We start from the raw sequence: 23314 nt of genomic DNA, 5'->3' as shown, positions 1-23314 counted from the left end.
GAATGCTGAATGATAGATTATTGCACATTGACAGATTGGGGAGGACCAGAGACATGTATTTACATTATTAAAAAGTAGGGACAGGTGAAATGTTGGCCATTCTTATTTTCCCAGAGTGTAGTGAGTCCCTTCAACAAGGAGTTGGACTGGTTTTTGGCTGTGACAAAGAACGTACTATGTGGAAGACATTAACAGTTGACATAAGCATTGCCAATGTAATCTTCTGGACTAGCATTGATTGCCTGAGAGCATCAAAGTGAATTTTTCCAGAGATTTATTTTCCTTTATTGCCTCTCCCAGGAAATTGTATGACTTCAGGGGAGTGTTATGGATAGGAAGTGTCTCATCATGATGTTATAGGCATTGTGAGTGTAGAAAGGCTTGAGGACCAGATAGTTCTTTTCCTGTCTGTAATTCTTGTATGTTCATATCATCTCAGGATAAGTACTAATAAAGATCTGCATGTAGAGAGATTGAATAAATGATATTGCACATCATTAAATTGAAGCCACATGTTCTACATCCGAAGATATTAAGGATGAGGAAAACCATTCTACCCATCCACAATCATCCATATTGGAGCATCCCATTGGAATATACTTTTATTTCTTAAATACATTTTTGTCCTCTTTTGTTACAATACACTAATGGGAAGTCCAGTTTATTGATTGGACTTCATGGCTGGAATAAATAAATAATAAGTAAATAAATAAATAATTCTGTCTGTGATGCCCTCCTTAGAGGAGCAAGATTGCTAACACTCATGATATGGACCAACAGATAGAAAAATGTATAAGGATATGCACCACAGCTTCTCTTTTAAACTTTATCTCAATGTGAGGCAACATTTTGAAGACAGGAGCTAACGGAAAGGGGCTGAATATTCCGGCCATTCACGCCCCGCTGCCGCTACAAGCGAGGACGGAGAATTTGACCCTCAGCCAAATCTCTGATCACTGCAGCGGGACCAGAGGATCCCGTTGGTGTGAATGGTTGGAAAATTCGGACCCATATTGCTGAAAGCATTCATGCATAAATAATTATATTTATGCACGATAACTATAAAAGTGGATACAAAATATATATGGGGCATTTAATTTCAGATCTTAATTTTATAGACATTTGCCACAGATGAAAATCAAAGGCAATTCTGTTTGAACACCAACACTTCGGAAAGAAGACAATTATTGATGTACGAAGCCAGTGGTATGAATTAAATTACTTGTGCTCCATAGTCATTTATTTTTATTACCATGTTAAACTATTTGTATTTCTATAACACATAAACATGTTTCTTTAACTAGGGATTTTAACTAAATAAAATATCAGATTTCCAGATTTTGCCATTTTTTTTCTTTTCTACACAATTGATGTAAAATATGACTTAGAATTTCAGGTTAATGTCAGCAAAGTGGAAGTTAATCTTTTGAACTCTATAACACTGAACGTGATCCTGAATATTTCTGGGAATATATCCTGCCACTGGAACTTTAAGAGCAGAACTCAGTGCAATGTGAATTATTGCACTGAGCACAGGTAATTTTATTTTTTACAACAAGTACATTAAAAACTATGAAGTGATATTCCTGATCTGTGATCTGAACCGAACTGAAGTTGCCTATTTGTGTTCAAAAGCAGGTCATGGTTTTAAAAGCACCATGGGTTAGGTTTTATGCTTGCTACTAGCGGGTTTGAAGGTGAGGGGATGCATTGTAAAACCTAGCGCGTGGCCTTCACACCAGCGGCTGATGACTCACCTCCTCTTGGGCCTATTGAAGCCCATAAATAACCAATTAATGGCCATGTAAGAACCTTATCTACTATTTTACCCATAGCAGTGGAGGCCCTTGCCAAGTGGGTGGTTTGGTGGCTTGATTGCCTGGGTTGATGTTGACAAAGGGGGATGTTCCCGTTGGCTCTGCACACCCTTCAGATCCCTCACCTTTGCCTGTCAGTCTGACCCCAGCGAAACTGCCCCACTCCCAATTTAACTTGGCGTTCGGTTCCAGCGATGACCTCCACTGGGGAGTGCTTGTAGTCTCAGAGGTGGTCACCATTCCCACTTGGTGATGCTGAAACCAGTGAACTGCCACCCGAATGGTCAACAGTTCCTTGAGGCAGGATTTCCTGGTTTTTGAAGGGCGAAAATTTGAACCGTGATTCTCCCATCCCGCTGCGCAATTTTTAACGCAACGGGTTGGGAGATTTTCACGTCGGCTGATTCGCAGTGTTCGCGCGCACGTTCGTGCTAGCGTCTCCCAGCTTTTCGGATGGCATCTGCTGCACACCGGAAATCTTCGGGGAGGCACAAAGACCATTAACATGGTCATTTTGGACTGAGGTTTCTGGGCCCACTAACATCTCCGCCCCACCGGAATGGTTCACTCCAACGGCGATTACTATAGCTCCCCACTTTCGGGGAACTAGCGGCCAGAGCCCTCTGGAGTGAAGGGGGACAATCAGAGACCCCGATTGTCCCCCTTCACTCCAGAGGGGTCTGGACTCTAGTTCCCCGAAAGTGGGGAGCCAGAGGTTGGAGTGGCCTGGGGGGTTGCCCCTAGGGCATTGGCACCCTAGTGATGCCATTCTGTGCCTATGGAACTGCCCAAGGGGCAAAGTGCCAATGCCCAGGGGGCACCCAGGGGACTTCCACAATGCCAGCTCTCTGACCCCATCGCTGCCCCCCCCTGACCATTCCCAGGCCCATTGCCGACACCACTCACAGGCCCCATATGCCCCACTGCCTTGGCATTGCCCATAGCTCCCTACTTGATTTTACGCCCACCTTCCTGATTACCACTGCACTGAAGTTCTGAAACAATCCTTGGAACAAAGCCAAGTCACACAGCCTCTCCCCCAGCTCTCTAATTTTATTATCTCTTCCTACCTGCAATCAGGTACACATCCCCTACAATATTCCTCTTTTGATTTACATATTTAAGTAAACTGTAATGGTAATTAAGGCCACCAATTTAGTTCCCCGTGTAAATATATATAAAATATTAGAATTTGAGACTCATTATAATTCTTACATTGCCTACAATATTCTATATTAGAAAGAAAAGAAAACATAATTTGACATATTCAGTCATATATAAAATAGGAGCAGGAGTAGGTCATTTGGCCTTCTATGCTTGCTCCACCATTCAATATGATCATGGCTCATCCTCTACCTCAATGCCATAGTCCCACACTCTTCCCATAATCTTTGATGCCTTCAGAGTCTAGAAATCTATCGATTTCCTTCTTAAATATATTCAGTGATTTGACTTCCACAGCCTTCTGTGGGAGAGAATTCCACAGGTTCACCACCCTCTCTTTGAAGAGATTTCTTCTCATCTCAGCCCTAAATGGCCTATCCTGTATCCTGAGACTGTGACCCCTTGTTCTAGACTCTCTAGTCAGAAGAAATATCATCCCTACATCCAGTCTGTCCAACATTTTGAAAACACAGCCTCAGAAGATTTTCGTAGTAACTACAATATCTAATTGGGCCAGATATTTTGTTTTAAAGAACAAAGAACAAAGAAAGTTACAGCACAGGTTAATTAGGTTTATTTAGGTTACTAAGTTAATTTCCCAATATTGTACTCCAGATGCAAACCAGCCCCTTCCCTAAAGTATTCAAATTGGAATATTGGACAGGATGATAATGCACCACTAAGCAACCTTCCCAATTTTCCACCCATTCATTTCAATGGAAAGAAAAGCAGATGTAAATTGAAAACTCTGAGCCCAATCTCCAGACACATTCTCCAAGCATACAATGCTCTAGAAGGGAGTGCAAAAGTGAAATGTTACTTTGACTAAATCTTTGGTAGTAGCTTTCATTCTGCTAAGTAACAAGTAATCCAAATACTTGACGGAAATTCTTCAGAAATTTTCTAATTGCTCCAAAATCATTAAAATTTGATGCAAAATGCAATAACATGTAAAAAGATTCCCTAAAACAGAAATGATTTAACTTATGTAAGCTTGTGTAGTTTGGAAAAGCTACAATATCTTTTAGCTTGTTATATATCTTATCTCACATGGAAAATCTTTTCACGGAAATCATAGAAACCCTATAGTGCAGAAAGAGGTCATTCGGCCCATCAAGTCTGCACTGACAACAATCCCACCTGGACCTTATCCCCGAAACCCCACATATTTACCCTGCTAACCCCTCTAACCTACACATCCCTAGATATTAAGGGGCAATTTAGCATGGCCAATACATCTAACCCGTATATCTTTGGACTATGGGAGGAAACCGGAGTACCCGGAGGAAACCCATGCAGACATGGGGAGAATGAGCAAACTCCACATAGACAGTGACCCAAGCCGGGAATTGAACCCAGGTCCCTGGAGCTAGCAGTGCTAACCATTACGCCAGCGTGCCGCCCTATTTCCTTCAATAATAATATTATTCCCAGTAAGAAGTCTCACAACAGCAGATTAAAGTCCAACAGGTTTATTTGGAATCACGAGCTTTCGGAGCACTGCTGCTTCCTCAGGTGGCTCATATTCATTTGGTATGTGGTTCCTTCACTTCCCTTCTTGAAGTTTGAAAGGCAAACTAGCTTGGTCAACCACATTTGCAATTGTATTGCCTATTGCGCTTTTTCAATCAATGTTACTCATTTTCTGAATTCATCTGAGTCCAATGAGGGGAATGGAAATACACTGAAGAATAATAATGCAGCCATAAAGAACAATACCACAAGTTACATTATGAATATGAAATGATCATGTTTATATCTTGATAACCTGATTCTTATTCATTTTTCACAGTCAAGTCATTACTTTCACAATTTCTTGGATCACAGAAAGGCATTCTGGAATAAATATCTTCATAATTGAAAGCGAAAACACTAACTATACAATTAGCTTTCCAATTTTCGTTAGAGGTAAGTACTGAAAATTAGTCATAACTTTCAGTACATGAGAAGCCACTGGCATCTGTGCATCCACATACCAAATCTACAGTGTTCCACTTCTCAGATTATTTCCTGACTGGGGGAACATTAGTGAAGAGAATATATTATCAAACTGGCACATACACTAACATGTCTGTACAAAGAGGTTGTGGGTTGAAATCCCACTTCAGGACTCAAACTTGTAAACTACTCTGAGACTTCAGTGCAGTACGAGGGAGTCCTCCTACATTTTCAGAGGCACTTCCTTTAGGTGGGATGTTAAACCAAAGCTTAAGGTGCTTCGGTAAAAGGTGAAAGGTCAGTATCCAAACAAGAGCTATGAGCTCTGCTGCTCTTGTCAATATATATCCATCAATCAACATCAGCAAAAACAGATTAACTGACCATTTATATAGTTTGGCTATTTGTGATACCTTGCTATGGCAAATTGATTGTGGCAAATGCCTACCTAACAATAGTTACATCATTAGCATTGATACATCCTGAGGAAATGAACAACTTTAAATAAATGCAAATTCTTTCAGCTTTGAAATGAGCGAACCAAGTTTGACATCAGGCTTTCAATGGAATTAGATTCCAGAAAACTGCAAAGTAGAACTATTTAAGATTATTAAGAATTAATAGAAAGTCTTTAAACTGCTCAGAGTAAATCACTTTTGAATTTAAGTGAACTAGGCACTCTCACAAACTATTGTTCGAGTGACTGCAGGTTTACTTCATTAATGCGAGCTGTTCAATGTTACATATCTCTGCTGTTCAAGTGAATTCTTCCAATATTGTAATATTTCGGAATTCCATTCGGCAGCAAAGCCCAGGAAACCAACAATGACTTTGAAGAAAGAGGGAAATGTGACCACATTGGAATGTGCAGTAGAAAGTTACCCTGCTCCTGTGTTCACTTGGCTATCTAATGATACAAGGTATGCTTCCCATTTCATGGTTTTACTTATGGTCACCTTCATTTGATCTCCGTGTTATTTCTTAGCTTTAAGATGATGGACTTACTTTCTGCCTCGATTCATTCTGGGGAAGTAAGTGGCTGAGTTAGGATAGGTTGAACACTGTTTTGACTTCCTCTTTCCCAAGTACTTGGCTTCTGCATGTGGCATTCTCTCAAACATATATGAAGTCACCATGTCGCAGGATCATGATGCAGACAGAGATCTTGCACCCTGCTGTTCAGTTCATGGATACATTGGGTGAAGTATTAACCCACTCGAAATGCATCCACCTGAGCAGAATTAAAATAGGGCCCTCTAATTCAAGAGGGTGTGATTAGTTCTTTGTTTCTTAATTACTCGGCTAGCAACTGTATTAGAATTGCTTTGCTTTTATTGTTTGGCTCTGTGAAGTTTATAAAATATATATAAATCTAGATATCATATATTTATTTAAATATATCAAATTTCATCATAGCCGATCAGACTGCAAAATGGAATCATTAAGCAATCAAATAGCTGATGCAATACAATGTTTGTATAATTTTTCCATTTGTTTTAATCAAATGCTGTGGGGTGTATTTCCATCTATTCTCTCATTCCCACAATATAATCACCCTTATTTCTCATCCTTCTATTTCTGGTATTTAACTTATATTTTCTACTCTGAGGACAGGCACAAAATACCTGTTCAACGTATCTGCCGTTTCTTCATTTCTAATGATAATTTCTCTGTCTCTGTTTCTAAGGGACCAACATTTACTTGAGTTATTTTCCTCCCTTTTATATACTTGTAAAAAGTTCATGCAATCTGTTTTTATATTTCTGGCTAATTTACTTTAATTCTATTTTTTCCCTTTTCTATCAACATTATGGTTATTATGTTTTGAGTCATGCAATTCATTTTCAAATCTACTTGACCCTATTCAAATCTACTTGACCCATGATGCCTGTTCTAGATTTTAGTTTGGGCCCTAACTCCTTGAAATCTCTCCACAGAACACCATTTCTAGTTCTACCTATGTTATTGGTTAATGCGTGGATCACAACAACTGGATTCTCCCCATTTCACTCTAAACTTCTCTTCAGCTGCATGGATATGTCTTTAACCCTGGCACCAAGCAGACAACACAACCTCCAGAACACCCTGTTGTCACTGCAGAGAACAAAGTCTATTCCTCTGAGTATATACACTCCCTATCTCTCCACATTCCTTTTCACTCCTCCTAGTTGAATGGACCTCTCCTGACTGAAACTTAACCATGTTGGTTCTCAGGGTCAGACAGAAAATCTTTATGACATGATTCAATTGCTATGGGTAGGTGGAAAATAGTTCTAGAAATCTGGCAGTTCAATGAACTTTTCAGGGAAATTTCAAAAGGCAAAATGCTGCAACATAACTGTAACAATTTGATATTTTTCTAGTCTTATATATTTTATAAAATGCTGCAAAAAATGTGAGTATTTGATAGTTTGCTGCAGTAACAATATATTTTGAGATTACAGCTTTGTGAATCATGCTAAACCCACTGAAATCGTTGGAATGAAGAGGAAGCTTTCTGGAATGAAATGCATTTACTGTAATGAGCTTTGCTGTGCCAGTAATATTCTTGGATCAGAGTGTTCAAGTCTTTATACTCAAGGTAATTACAACTCTAGATTATGTAGATATCAACAGATATGGGGACAAAGCAGGAAAATGGCACGAAGCTAGAAGGTGAACCATGATCTGTTGAATGGCTGAGTTGGATCGAGGCCAACATCAGTAACAGATACTAAAGAGTGATTTTAAATGGATAATTCCATGCAGGAATTCAGACAATGTCATAAAACATGATAGAATTGTAGTGAACTGACTACGTTTTGCTTTTTAAAAAATATTCTGACTGCGTCTGTCATATTTTTTGGACTGGAGATGCCCAGAGAGCCTAATTTCTGTACCGGTGAACCTGGAAGTTGGAATGGAATCCAGTTATGCTGGAATACCATCCCATATATTCTGGCCTTTTACTTCCTGACAGGGGTGAGAAGAGAGGGACCTGGTCAAATCTTCTACCCCCACCTCCACATCAAAGGATTTGTCAGGGTGACTTCCTGTGACATCCTGAAAATTCCACCCTTTATGTTATGAGAATGCCTCATTAGAATTCATGTCTATTAAGGCCTAGATTTTCACTCCGAGGTCGGGCGCAGAGAGACAGAATTCCCAACGCTAGGTTAGGACTTGGGCCCGCCATCCCCAGAAAGAGTGTGGAGGCAGGCTGGGTGCACAGCCTGCCTCTGTGCTCTGGCACTTTGTTTTAAGTTATTTTTATGAAGATCAAAACAAAAAATAGCCATCCAGCCCTCACCCCTCACATCCCCACACACTCTCCAGACCCTATCTACACTAATCTATGTCACTTCGTTCCTCCCACCTACACCCCCATATCCCCTCAGACCTCCTATGACAGTGCATGCTGCTCTATTTGGTTAGGTGCATTGGCCATGTTAAATTCTCCCTCAGTGTACCCAAACAGGTGCCAGAGTGTGTCGACTAGGGCATTTTCACAGTAACTTCATTGAAGTGTTAACGTAAGCCTACTTGTGACACTAATAAATAACCTTTTATACTCTAATAATTCCTCATATCCTCTAAACCTCTCATATCCCCTATGCCTCCACATCTCCATGTCCCTTTATAGATCCTATGCTAACTTAGTGTCATGGCATGCCAACCCATGCCCCCACCCCTCCATGTCACTTCACCTTTGAGAGTTCCTTGACAGCTTTGACAGGGTTGACATTTCTGGACAATTTAACAGGTTTGACAGCTCCTTAACAATTTGATAGCTTTGACAGTTTTTTGCCAGCTTTGATGGCATTGACAGTTTGACAACTTTGACAGTTCTTTGACAGGTTGATAATTCTTTGAAAGCTTGACAGTTTCAAAGGGTTTATGACCATTTCCCCCCCACCCCATCATGTTTACTCTTAAAGATCCCAAAGGGTGCCTTACCTCTCCCAAGGGGTGCCTTACTCTTCAGTAAGGTTTTTTGCTTCTCTTAAAGATGTCCCAGGACCCTACACCAAGAGGTACTTTACCTCTCCAAAGGGGTATCCAAACAAACCTTCCAAGTTCAGACCTCTCCTTACCTGATCTAATGCGCAAACTTTGGGTTGAACACTCCTGGCCAACCAAAATCCCAGATCAATGGAACAGCTGGTGATTTAAATGGCCAGCTGCCTTCGTAAACTGTGCATGCATGAACCCTGGCCCAATTCAATCCCACTCCCATAGAAATAGGAAGTGCTGTGTTCGGGGACAGTATTTAGAATTTTCAGCCATTTCTAGGAATTTTGACACAATGCACAGTTTCTCTGCTGTGGTACAAATCTGAGCCCAAGAGTCCCTTTAAAGCCCTCTGAAAGCCCCAAAGCTTGCTAGGGCTGAGGTAATCAATGTAAGACAGGATCAGTTAGATTTTCCAGAGACAAAAAAAGTCTCCTTTTGTGGTTTAAGACTCCGACCGATAATTGGCCTCCCCTTGGAAAATCGCATGTGACTGTTTCCCATCGGGTGCAGGCCATGAACCCACACTGACAACAGGGTTCAGAAGCCCACAGGGAAAATCCATGGTTTCACTACAAATAGTACTCCGAGAATCTCTTCACCTTTAAGTCCAAAACTCTCAAAACACAGGTGAAGAAACCAGTACTTAAAAAGAAAAAGAAACACCTTTTCACTTTTTATATAAATAAAACTTGTATTTCTAGGAATGTACATTAAAACAAAGAAGCAGTTGGGCTTCAGTCACATCGCATTACTGAAACAATAATTAGATTTGGAAGAGTTAATTTCAAGTACAGGGGTCCATGCAAAGCCTTTATTTTACCCAATATTCATTTTAAAAAATCAAATCACCACTCAATTATAAAGAAATGAATGTGGCTCACATTGTTAGTGAGTCAACATAACACTGTTACACACGAAGATTTTCATCCTCAAAACTATTTTTTCTGGTCATAGAAGAGATTACCGTCTTGTATGGATAATTTAGTGCAAAGTATAACATAACCTACTCTAATTTTGTTCAAATAGTTACATTACTGTTCAGCTCACAATTACTGCAAAATGTCCAAAATAACCTCTAATAATTAGATAAGGGTTCCTGTTTGTCTTGTATATGTCTTTTCCCTGTATCACCTACTACTTTCCCATCACTTCCTTCTCTGAGACCACAATTACCTCCCTCAATAATATCACCTCTGCTGTTCTGCAAATCTTGCCACCACTTCTCTTTACTGATACAGCCTCCACTTCTCTCTCAAAGGACACACCGCTGCTTCCTTCCTTGAGATCACCTCAGCTGTTCCTTTTGAAATTTCAAGCATGTCACTCCTCCGCAGTGCAGCTACTCTCATCAGGGTCAGCAGTAGCTGCCTCCTATAACTTCATACTGGTACAACTGTAATCACCAGTCAAAAACTGTATTAACCATTGCAAAGAGACTGATCTTATGGACATCCAAACAGCCGCCAAAAAGGATACTTTCTTCAATCCAAACATTTCTCTCTCAAAATTAATCAGAAAAAAAAATTTTCCTTGTTGAAGCTGAAATTAATTCATTTATTTAGTATTGTGTATAGTGTAGTCTATTGCAATTCAGTACACTCCATGCCATTTTACATCATTTTTTCCCTTTTGCTTGTAGATCTTGATGTCGAATCAGACAAAGAAAGCTCAGTCATGAATGTTTATCTGAAAGTTGGTGATCCATTTCTGATAAGATGTGTTGCAACATATGAAATGTATAAATTCAGAATAAGCTGGGTTAATAACACAAAGGCAGGAAATACTACAGAGGTATGGCACTGACTTGAAATTGCCAATTACCCAAGTGCATCATTAAGTTTTACTTAATACGCTTCAGCACAATTTTTGTTGTTTCTACATTTATACAGGTCTTGCCAGCTGACCAATCGAGCATTCATCAAAACAGGTTTACGAGGATTAAGTTTCTGTTTATTAGGTCAGTACGTTTGGTAGACAGTGGATCATACACATGTGTTTCTACATGCCATTCAAACAAGACAGTCAAATTAACAGTGTTTGGTAAGTTTATGCTTCAACAATTGAACATTCTATTATTTTGGGTCATAAAGATGATTTTTCCCATGTGTTTGATGCTAACACAGAATTAAATGTGTACCTGATTAATCTCCCTAATAGAACAATGGGTCCAAGGTTTTTGGTAATTGTATTTTCAATTCTTGCCTTGCCTGCCTAGTATTGTCCAGTCTTTAAAATTGCACCCAATTTGACATTCCCCTGCACATGAACCAAATTTTCATTCAAGATTTCGTACCCTGCAAAATGGGGTGTGAAGTAAGTTGTGTTGACTACACAATCTTAAATAGAAATTCAGCTCACTGTTCCAGGTGCATCTCACAAAAGCGTAAAATCAAATCAATAGCCCTAATTCCATGGTTAAACTCTCTTACAGTTTGAAACCTCTCACCCTCATTTAGCCTCCACTGGATTGCTAATTTAAATTGATTTTTTTCTCCGAATATCGTGCTTCCTGCCTGAGAAGGGATTTGAATACTGGAGTATATTTCTTTGGGGTCAGGCATCCTCTGATACCGCACCTTGATGATTATTCTGCAGCAGTGAACTGACTTTTCATTCCTGGGTCCTCATTCCACTGTGAGGAGGAAATGCATGAAGTGATTTGCAAGCAGGAGGGCAAATAGGAGACCCTCCAGCACTGAGAGATAGAGACCACCCCAACCCACACCCCCCCACCCCCCACTCCTCCCCACCTCCTTTCTCAAGGTGGGAGCTGCATATGTGGATAGGAGAACAAGAGGGTGATAGAACATAGAACATAGAACAGTACAGCACAGAACAGGCCCTTCGGCCCACGATGTTGTGCCGAGCTTTATCTGAAACCCAGATCAAGCTATCCCACTCCCTATCACCCTGGTGTGCTCCATGTGCCTATCCAATAACCGCATAGAAGGAGTTTTCAAACTTTAAAAATAAAGTGGGCGATTCTCCCACTCTGACACGTTAATTGTTTAGCGCGTCGGACTGGGAGAATCACGTGTGGGCCGATTCATGGGATTCGCACGCGCATTCCCAACACGCGCGCATCTCTGAGCGCCGGATATCCGGCATGGTCGGGACCACGCTGGAAACAGGTGGGAACAGCAGGTAACTTATTTTAATATAATTTAAATGTCATTATCAATGTCAGGACCTGAATTCTCGGGCCCAATAGCATCTCCCACCGCGTCCGTGCAATTTCACTCTGGCGGGGTTCAGACAAGCTCCCAACTTTCAGGGAACTAGCAGGAGACCCCACTGGAGCAAAGGGGGGCAATCGGGGTCCTCCAGGGGGTCAGGTGGCAGGGGTGGTGCCCCTGGGCATGGGCACTCTGGCAGTGTCAGTCTGTGCCCCCTGGCCCTGCCCAAGGGGCAAAGTGCCCATGCCCAGGGGGAACCTTGGCACTGCCCACCAGGCATGGGACGGTGCCAACGGGGTGGGCCCAGGAGGTGGGGCCGAGGGGGTGGAGCTTAGGGACAATCGGCGGGGGTGGGGTGTCCTGCTGCCACTCCGCAATGGGAACGCTCGGGACCGGAGGGAGGCCAGTGATTGGGGCGGGCTGGGGGGAGGTGGTCTGCTGGGAGATCTGCCTCCCATAGGGGTAGTCTCCTGGGAGTGGGTCTTCCAGGTGGATGGGGGTGTCTGCTGGGGGGGGGGGGTCTGCCTCCCCTGGGGAGGAAATCTGCCGGGGGGGCAGATTGTCACTGCTGGGGTGGGGGGGGGGGGTGGGTGCTGGAGATCGGGGCGCTCCGGGACGGGGGTGGGGGGCATCAGGGCTAGCCCGGGAATGCATGCTCGTGGGGGCCATGATCAGGCCATGAGGGGGGAGGGGAGGGGCAGCACTGCTCCGGGCTGGCCAGCCATCGAGCTGGCTAGCAAAGTGCAGACTGACAGATTGGGGCTACCGTGCATGCGCAGAGGCCTGGAGCTGTCAGACTCTGGCGTGAATAGGCCCCACCCCCCGAGCTTTAATCATATTCATGATTGTGACCCCTGCATTGCACAGAATGTGGGAGATTCGAGTCTGAACTCCCACTGAAAAAACAACCGTGAGTTACACCAGCTTTCCTGCGAAATCAGCACTTAGAACCTTTTTGGGATAATGGCCCCCAAAAAAGTGGCCCAATTGTATTGTAAAGGAGGTGGCTCCGCAGGATGGCCTGTGGCCCAATGGCAATTTCAGCAGGAGTAGGTCGGGGGGGAGGTTTCAGCCATCGAGTTAGGGAAACATCGGCCTCCCTTCACTCCCTCTGCAGCCTCCATGGAAACTGCCAGGAGGCTGCACCGTGCCAGCACACACGAACAGCGGGCAGTAGTGGTAAATTGCAGCCTTGTACCCCTCTGCAGCCCTTCGACAATTGAATCAGTGCCAGGTAACTCGGTCGTAGGAATATTGTTATTTCTTTGATTTCCTTTAGGTGATCAGGAATATTGAAAAGTAAATTGGCAGAGCATAATCTCTGTAGATTAAACACTGTTAAAGAAATTACATTTCCACAGAATTTTTCCAGTCAGAGGATATCCCAAATTGCTTCATAGCGAACGAATTATCGTTTGAAATGTTGTCACTCCTGTTTTGTAGGCAAATAATTAGTACACAGCAAGATCCCACAAACAGTAAAGCGATCACTGATTAGCCAATCTGTTTTAGTAATATTGGCTATGGGATTAGTATTTGACAGGATAACCTAGCCTGCTCTTATTCAAATACTTTCATCGGATCTCTTCCTTTCACCTGAGCAAGCAAATGGGAGTGACACTTTGAGTTCTGCAGCGATATATCAGCCGAAATTACATGTTCCAGTGGCTGGACTTGTGCTTAAACTCATACATTTCTGACTGATCAGAGGCTGCTGCCACTGATCCAAGCTGACACAGATATATAGAGGAAGCAACTTGATGGACCAAGTGGCTTTGCCTTGTTCCATGATTTGCTTAGAACATAAGAAATTAGAGTACTATCCTCAACTGCTGCACAGTGATGGCTGCTGGATACGATCAGGAATGGGAACATTTAAACAATTTCCTCAAAGCAAATTTAATAATCCAGGCTTGGGCAAAATATTCTTCTCTAAGTAGCATGGTACATATTTTGATATTTTAATTAGGTAAGGACAAATTACATTTAAGGCAGTTTGTATAAGGCGATAAATGCGGAGACATAATATATGGGAATCAAACAAAATATCACAGTAAAACAATACTCTACTTTTTCTTACAGAGAAAGGATTTATAAATTCAACAACTCCAAACACCATTACCATTGGTGAAGCAGAGAACTTTTGCTTTGAAGCTAAACTGAAGGCATTCCCACTTGTAAGATGCCAGTGGTATTTTTCCCAAAAAGCTTTTGCCTGTTCACTTAAAGAATTATCCGAAAACAGGTACAGGTTTTTGAATTGAATTTACTGGATAGTTCACAAAATGTAATACCATTTGCAAAAGAGAACACGTCAAGAGAAGTTTATGACCATGTTCTATGTCATGTTCTGCCACTGAACTCAAACTCTTGTGTCACATACTGGGGAAGAATAATTGAGATGGTTTCCTGCTGTCTATCGCACAGTTTTAACTTTCAAAATACGTTCTGCGAAGTGAGCTGTAAACAATGCTGAAAGAACCTTCCTACTCTTTTGATGGGTATCACCAATATTCATTGTAAGCAAGTATTTGTGCTCAACATCAATCCAATATTTAGAGATCTTGCCCAGAATTCTCCCAGCCTGCCCCCCCACTGGAATTCTAGCGGGCAGAGGGTGGACCATGTAAAGGTCCATTGAAGTCAGGCGGGAATCTCCGGTTTTCAGGCGAGTGCGGCCGGAGAACCCTACCCCATTGTTCTGATTGGGAGTAAGCTGTGGTGTAGTGGTATTGTCACCAGGATAGTAATCCAAAGACCCTCACTAATACTTTTGGGACACATGTTCAAATCCCACCATGGCAGCTGGTTTAAGTAGTTAATTAATAAGCTGGAATTGAAAACTAGTTTCAGTAATGGTGACCATGAAATTATCATCAATTGTTGTCAAAAATTCTTTTGGTTCACTGATGTCCTTTCGGGAAGGAAATCTGCTGTCCTTATTCTGTGACTCCAGTCCCACAGTAACGTGATTGACTCTGTGGAATGTTCCCCCCCTCACCAAGCCACTCTGCACGAGCAAGTGACACACCAACCACCTTCTCAAGGCAGTTAAGGATGGACAACAAATGCTGGCTTTGCCAGCGAATCTACATCTTGCGAAATAAAGAAATTCTTCACTCACAAAGGCTGTTTTTTTTAAGCAGGGTTTGATCTTTTTTCCTTTGATTAAGGAAATGCTCCAATTAACCATGCTACCCCGCCTCTCTCTCCCCATACTTTCCTGAGTGGTGGCAAGCAGCTATTGGTTGACTGATATTCTGGAGACCAGCAGCTGCCTGCAGGGGGCAGTTTAGCAGTAACATTTTATTGAGGCCCAGCCAAATTACCCAGGCCATGCAACTACTGTAGACAGATGAAACAATAGTGGAAATTTACTGGCTATTAAAAATACACCCAAGATCTCTGAAGTTAGTTTTTGCTATTTTTAACCACTCCTTAGTTGCATAAACAGGAATACATAACGTTAACATGGAAAACAATGACTAATTTAAAGGTTCACATTTAAAGAGCTGGAATTGAATGAAATATCATAGAATCCCTGCAGTGTGCAAGGAGGCCATTTGGCCCATCGAGTCTGCATCGACTCTCCAGCAGAGCATCCAACCCAGGCCCTATCCCCGTGACCCCACGTACTTACCCTGTTAATCCCCCTAAATTACACATCCTGGGACACTAAGGGGCAATTTAACATGGCCAATCCAACTAACCTGTAAATCTTTGGACTGTGGGAGGAAACTGGAGCACCCAAAGGAAACCCACGCATACACGGGGAGAATGTGCAAACTCATGCAGAATGTCAGATACACTGCACTGAGGTACTCTTGAACACAGGTTGATGTCAGTGGTTCAGGATACTCAATTACACTATCAAGGAATGGTATACAGTGAAAGTCAGATGCTTTGTGAGAGGGAGTGAGTCCCCTGAGGTCATTGTCATTAAGTCTTTGGTTACCTAATGGCATTGATAGAAACCTGGTGGCAGATCAGTTATTTGCCTCATTGTGGTGTATGCCATAGGGAATCATAAGCAAGTCAGTATCTTCCATGTTAAGGGGTACGATTTATGGAGTCTGAGGACAAAATAAGAGGAGAAAATAGTAGCGCACAAAAAATAAAATCAAATTTTTGCTCCCAATTTTTGGGAAAATTCCCAACTCTGTGAACCTGACTCAGGTGAAAGTGCTCCGAATTTTTGGACTTTCATTCTGGGAGAGGCAGTTGCGAACAGGAGTCAGACCCGCCACGCCCGCCCCCCACTCCCCCACCCCCCCGGAAATATTCGGAAGCAGTCACAAGGGCGGTTGGGTGCAGGCTATTTAAAATGCATGCCTCAGTGGTCTGTGATATTGTCCCAGTTGCAATAAATGCAACAAAACAACAATCAGCCCTTTAACTCTCACCCCCTTATTGCCCATACATTCCTTATATCCTACCTATGCCAACTCATGCCAACCTATACCCCTCTATCCACCCCCATGGCTAGTCTTAACTTTCATACATATCTTTGCCTCTCTATCCACTCCCCATGGCCTCTCATCCTCCATGCCAACTGTTGCCCCTCTACCCATCCTCCATGGTCATTTATAGCCCCTATGCCAACTTATGCCAACCCATGCCCCCCATTCACCATTTGTTGCCCTAATACCTTCCATGTAAATTAACACAGTATCCACCATGGATATGCTATTGTAGATTTCACTATGTTATAGAAAACATTCTTATTGATAACAATTACATTCCTTCAAGTACATTATTCCTTATAAAACAGACATATAATTCAAGTGCTTAATTCCTATTGAAAACACATTTGTATTCATAGCCCCACATTAAAGACAGCTGATTCCCTGAGAACTACTTGGAGGTCAATCAAACTGTGAGTGTACAGGTCCTCCATTGTGATAACAATAGATTGTGGAAGCTCAAGCTGCACTAATCACCTTTTCAACAAATAGTGAAATAGCAATCACCATTTTTGCTTTGAACTGCAGTATGGATTTTTTTCCAAAAATATTTAGTGTTTAAGGGTTTAAATAATTTGACAGTTTAACAGTTCCACAGACCTTATCCATCTTTTATGCACATTCATGTCTACTCTTAACAATCCCAAAGGGGTATCTGATCTCTCCCAAAGGGCACTTTAGCTTTCCAGAAGGGTATTTTACCTGTCCAAATAACAGAACTTTTTCTCAAATGCCTAAAATGCACAAGTCATTTTTTGGAAATCGCAATTAACGGAAATTGGACCTGTTTGAAGGCAGCTGCATTTTTACATATGCAGCTGCCCCTGTGAACCACGGATATGTGAAGTACAACCTAACCCATTACCTGCCCCCAACCCCTTCTGGTTGAAGTAGTGGGTGCTACCCCTCAGGAGAGGGTTTCGCAAATCAGGGTTCCATTTTGGCTAAGGTACAGCACCCTTCTGCCTCTGTGAAAATTCAGGTCTTAGAGTTGATTCTCGGACTTGCATGAGTGACACGGAGGAAAGCTTTTGTAATGCTTTTTGTAAGATTAAAGAAGCCCACACTCAGTTAGCATCTATGAATTGTATTCAGTGCGTAACTACATGTCTAATTTGCTTTAAATGTCTTAATTGCAGATTTTTTCCTTGCTATGGATATGCTTTTTGTATATTACATAATATTCTAATTTTCATTCTTTCTACTGCTTCCTAGTTATTCTGCATCATTTTGTGGTAATGATTATGAGCCAGGAATCTATGAATTATTTGCAGAAAATGAGGAGGCAGAATTTCAGAGATTTTTTACTTTATATATAAAGAGTAAGTCCAAGTTATTGAGTTAAGTACATAAACTTTGTTATCAAAATTCCAGGAGCACATTTCATTTGAATTTACTTTCTACTTTGAGAAGAAAGATGGTGCAGTTTCTTACTCAAATCTCATGAAAATGATACAGTGTGGAATTAGAATGCCAAAGGCTCAAGAAGACAATGAACTTTGGAATACTGAATACAGAATTTGACACAACCAAATCTATCAGTCTCATTGGTGTAGAATGTATACTCAAAGTTTATGCCAGCCCTTTAACAATTGACAATATTGAGACACTATTCTGTTGATTCTTTTGAGAGTTTTCCTCACCTTTTGAATATGTTAACCTTTGGTGAGCTATTGCCCATCCATAATAAACTATAGTCCACAAAGGATCATAGGCTGTTCATTGCAATTCTGCATGCTACATCATTCTTCCCTCCATCCAGTTTCTGATGTTGTCCACCCATCCAAACCATCTCCAACTTGGCCTGCTCCTTCCTGATGTTTCTCCTTCTTTCATGCCAACTTAAGTCTCTCATTCTGCTTTTTCTCACGGGCGTGTTTTCTCATTTTCTGCTTCTTCACTTCAGCCAAAAGTCCCGGAGATGCTTCTTTTTGCAAAAATATGCTTTATTGGTAAGATATCTGAAAAAACATTATAAACATTTCAAAATAGCCATCGCATAAAGTGCAATAATATTCAGGTTCTTTACATACATCATGTTGTACTATTGAAATATTTCAGTACAGTCAAAGAAATGTTACAGACATTTCAAAATGGTCATTACAAACGGTGCAATGGTATCTAATTTGTCTACACAAGTGGCACTCTGAGCTGCTTCCCTGCAATTGTGATACGTGTAAAGACCATGAGATGCTGGATCTCCAATTTTCCTGCAGGCAAATTCATTGGTTCTTCGCTCTGTGCTGCTGGTTCTCGGGCCTCTTCACCAGAGCCACATTTAGCCTAATAGGGGAGGCGATGGCCTCATGCTATTATAACTGGACTATTAATCTAGAAACTCAGCTAATGTTCTGAGGACCCGGGTTCAAATCCCACCATAGTGGATGAATTTGAATTCAATAAAAAAATCTGGAATTAAGAATCTACTGATGACCATGAAACTATTGTCGATTGTTGGAAAAAACCCCATCTGGTTCACTAATGCCATTTAGGGAAGGAAATCTGCCATCTTTTTGTGGCCTGGCTTACATGTAACTCCAGAGCCACAGCAATGTGGTTGACTCTCAACTGTCCCCTAAAATAGCCTAGCAAGCTATTCAGTTGTATCAGTGTTTCAAGAACGCAGCTCACCACCACCTTCTCAAGGTCAACTAGGTAAGGGCAATAAATGCTGGCCAGCCAGCGACGCCCATGTCCCACGAACGAATTAAAAAGATTTCTAAAAGAAGTACTTTGGCCAAATAGCCATTTTTCAAATGTGAGTGAACAGGTTATACTATCATTGAGTTCATTGCCGACGAACTCAATCCTCTTCTTATTCAATGTTCAGACATGTGCAGTCTTCAACTGGAATTACGAGATATCAATCAGGAGTGGAAACACATTTGTCGTGCTGCAATCTTGCACTGACTGAGATTAGCGAGCTCAGCACTGACTGAGGGTTATCTGTATGGCTCAGTGCGCCACAGTATCATTAACCACCAGACTAGACAATGGGAAATATTAAAGCAAAATACTGCAGATGCTGGAAAACTGAAATGAAAGGGAAAATGGTGAAAATACTCAGCAGTTCTCTAGCGGAGCACGGCAAAGCTCACGGTGGGGGTGGGAGGCAGGCAGTTGCTGTCCACGCCATTACCTCTTGTGGTCGAAGGTCAGGGCACGATATTTAAAAGGCACCTGGACAACCTGCACTATCGCTTCCCTCTTTGCTTGGTTGCTGCTCAGCCCTTCTCCACTAATCCTTCTTCCTTTCATTCACCGTCCTCCAAACAACTTGCACTGCCACCACCAGGTTGAGTGCTAGAATCACTTAAAACTTTTGCTGTCATATTTAAGTAAGAGTCCTCAGCTTGTAAGAGCCTATTTGTGTGAAATTGGTCAGTCTGGGTTCCGACTCACCCCTGTACCCCGAATCATTAATGTGAACTGAAAACAACAACTTAATGTGGTTCCTGTGACCTGCTGGACAGGTGACTAACCATTTTCAGGCATACCCAAATTTCCAGGCAAATAAAGTTTAAAAGTAAAGTCTATTTATTAGTGTCACAAGTAGGCTTACATTAACACTGCATGAAGTTACTGTGAAAATCCCCTAGTCGCCACACTCAGGCACCTGTTCGGGTACACTGAGGGAGAATTTAGCATGGCCAATGCACTAACCAGCATGTCTTTCGGACCGTGGGAGGAAACCGGAGCACCCGGAGGAAACCCACGCAAACACGGGGAGAACGTGCAAACTCCACACAGACAGCGACCCAAGCCGGGAATCGAACCTGGGTCACTGGCACTGTGACGCCATGCCGCCCTAACTTTGCACTTATCAAGCCTTGTTTTATGCTATTTACTTCTGAACAATCTGTTCATACATTGCCATGCAAGAAACAACCATATTTGGAATCAGCAAGTAGAAATATATAAAACATGAATTATATCTGGGGGATTGATGTTTTTTATTACTATAGTAGTTTAGATGAAGCTGATTACTTTTTAATATGGCCTCACATGGGACTATCTACTAAATTTGCAAACTGTACTTTCCACAGAAAAACCATCTCTAGAGCTATCAATGAGAAAAGATCAAATTTTGTGCAAGTCCACAAGCCATCCATCAGCCACAGTGACTTGGAAGAAATGCAATGGAAAATCGTAAGTAAAACAAACAAGCAACAAGATGCCCCTATTAAAATAACAGTGAGCATTTCCCCCATTGATTATGAAGAAAATAGTTTGGGGCCTACTTACTCCATATTAACTGTCCACAGTAATTAAAGCGCCTTGTATCTGACCTGCACAGTCACAATCACAGATTCTGGGAGCACAAATGCAGACACAATCTTAACCCCATCCCTAGTGTATATAATACATGTAAATTAGATAGCCATCAAATGGAAAGCACCCACTTAGCATTCCTTCCTCACACTGATCAGCAAACTAACCTGTAAACTGTATCCAGGGACCTAACTAGCCCTTAATCATATTAGGGGCAAAATTCAATTTCAGATCAGGGGTGCTGGATGGCAATTGATCAGCCATCTATTACACATCTCACCCATTTTCACTTTCCTCGTCATCTAAAGTAAAATTGCTGGGCCAACTCACTGACACCTATTTTGCAGCCATGCAAAGTTGAATTTTACCCTCATTCTATCTCCTGACATAATTTTCTTAACAGTTTCAATAATGGGTATAGTTATTCTAAACTGGGTTGTGTATCTGGATCTCTGCTCTTAATGGTTGATTACTTTTATCTTATGAATCTACCCATTAAACCATTGAGTTTTACCACACATCGTCATTTTTGAAAAGCATACATTTGGCCTGGAGAGGAATTTCAGAGATATTTTTCTCAAATTCAACTTATTTTTTGTCTTTTGCCTCTCTCAGGAGATCACATGGTTTCACATAGGGTGGGGCATATATATATTTTAATATATTGTGACGCACGACATCACTGCTGTGGGGATTGGACAAGACGGTCTTTGCCTGTCATTGCTCGACCCATACCATACATAATTTCTTTCCATAAGTGTAGATTCAAAGTCCAGACCAAATCATATGTTTGTGGGTCATGGGGTAGAATTCCACTCCTCTCCAGTGATAATGGTGCCACTTGGGTTGGAATGGGTGAACCAGCACAAAGGATTGGGGAAGTTAAAACATTAAAAAAATATATTAGTGTCACAAGTAGGCTTACATTAACACTGTAATGAAGTTACTGTGAAAATCCCCCAGTTGCCACACTCCAAAGCCTGTTAGGGTACACTGAGGGAGAATTTAGCATGACCAATGCACCTAACTAGTACATCTTTTGGACTGTGGGAGGAAACCGGAGCAACCGGAGGAAACCCGTGCAGACGTAGGGAGAACGTGCAGACTCCACACAGACAGTGACCGAAGCCAGGAATTGAGCCCAGATCCCTGGTGCTGTGGGGCAGCAGTGCTAACCACTGTGCCACCATGCCACACATGAATGATTTGCCTCCAAAACTACTTGCTCGCAAGTATCTGTGATCTTTTACGCTGGCTCAAGATTCAGCTCACCAGGAGTAGGCCCCACATACAAAAATGACCAATGGTCCCAATGGTGACATTGCAAGTTTCTGCCAATTGCACTGGCTTGCACATTTTTTTAGTTGGACAGGTACTAATAGGCATGCTTTAAAGTTTTGTCATATCAAAAAATATGTAATTTATTAATAAGCCATCTGGCGCACGCCAATGAAAGAAGTAAATGGTTCAGTCTAGTTTTTCAAGTCATCTTCAGTGACTTAAGGTCAGGTTACTCCCTAGTGGAGAGCTGGGCTATCTTATTAATAACATTTACATTTAGTGATAAATCCACTTTCAAGATGTATCAATAAAAACCTGATGAAATATACTGATACGCTTCTGTATTGTAAGCAAGTTTTGGTCAAATATTATGGAATTTTTCTGTATCATTGCACAATCGTGAAAAGTATTTTGATACTATTGCTGTTTTTAATCTATGGTTAAAGCAAATTATTGCAAATATAACCCAAGATTACCTCTGCAGCACAATTTTATAATATTAGCTAATTTTATGGACATTCTCAAGGCATTGGACAAAGTGCTGCACAAAAGAAATAATAAGGGGAGTTTTCAAGAATAGACATTAATTGGATGACATCTGCCCATTTAACTCAAACAATAGTGTGAAGTTGGCACATGTGAGATTCAGAAACACAGACTTTTAATGTGTTCTTTCTTTTTGTTGCACTGAAGCTGCGTTGAAGGCAAAAATGTAACTGAGGGCATTCAAACTGAGGAGTCGGATGGAAAAGAATTTGGGTCCAAAAGTGTAATGAGTGCACTGGATACAACCAACATGAGGGGTGGGCTTTCAATAGAGTGTTGTGCGGAAAATGGAGTAGGCTCAGCCTGCAAGAGAACCTATCTTCCAGAGCAAGGTAATGTCAAGGTTATATAATTCTTGAAGCTATATTAGTGGTAATATTCTGAACTAATTTTGATATAAGGGTGAGTTTTCTATGTTAGAATGTATATGGTTGCACAAGGGTGGTATTGCATTGTGTTATTTTCACAGATATATAATACTTTTTTATTATTCCAGGCACACCATTCCAGCAGTTTATTTTCTACATAACCATTGGAATCTTTGTTCCAGTTACATTGCTGTTAATAGTTTTCATATTCTACAAGTATCAAAGGGTAAATAAGCACCTTTCCTTATGAATACTGTACACATTATGACTAAATTATGTGTTCATGCTGCAAGGTA

At 41.5% G+C, this 23314-nt stretch overlaps 1 protein-coding gene across 1 annotated transcript in view; it reads left to right on the top strand.

Moving 5' to 3' along the window:
* Window positions 1-23314, top strand: part of LOC144500077 (receptor-type tyrosine-protein kinase FLT3-like) — a 78433-nt gene that overhangs the window by 30281 nt on the left and 24838 nt on the right. Inside the window, exons 3-14 of the mRNA XM_078222851.1 lie at window positions 1119-1206; window positions 1397-1536; window positions 4774-4889; window positions 5725-5839; window positions 7364-7500; window positions 10552-10703; window positions 10802-10952; window positions 14171-14333; window positions 17767-17873; window positions 20598-20700; window positions 22798-22982; window positions 23147-23244. Coding sequence (XP_078078977.1) covers window positions 5745-5839; window positions 7364-7500; window positions 10552-10703; window positions 10802-10952; window positions 14171-14333; window positions 17767-17873; window positions 20598-20700; window positions 22798-22982; window positions 23147-23244 — 1191 coding nt within the window. The 5' untranslated portion in view covers window positions 1119-1206; window positions 1397-1536; window positions 4774-4889; window positions 5725-5744. The remainder of the gene's footprint in view (window positions 1-1118; window positions 1207-1396; window positions 1537-4773; window positions 4890-5724; window positions 5840-7363; window positions 7501-10551; window positions 10704-10801; window positions 10953-14170; window positions 14334-17766; window positions 17874-20597; window positions 20701-22797; window positions 22983-23146; window positions 23245-23314) is intronic.

Source organism: Mustelus asterias, chromosome 10 (genome assembly GCF_964213995.1).
Source record: "Mustelus asterias chromosome 10, sMusAst1.hap1.1, whole genome shotgun sequence".
Taxonomy (NCBI): domain Eukaryota; kingdom Metazoa; phylum Chordata; class Chondrichthyes; order Carcharhiniformes; family Triakidae; genus Mustelus; species Mustelus asterias.
This window is presented reverse-complemented; position numbering and strand designations above follow the sequence as displayed.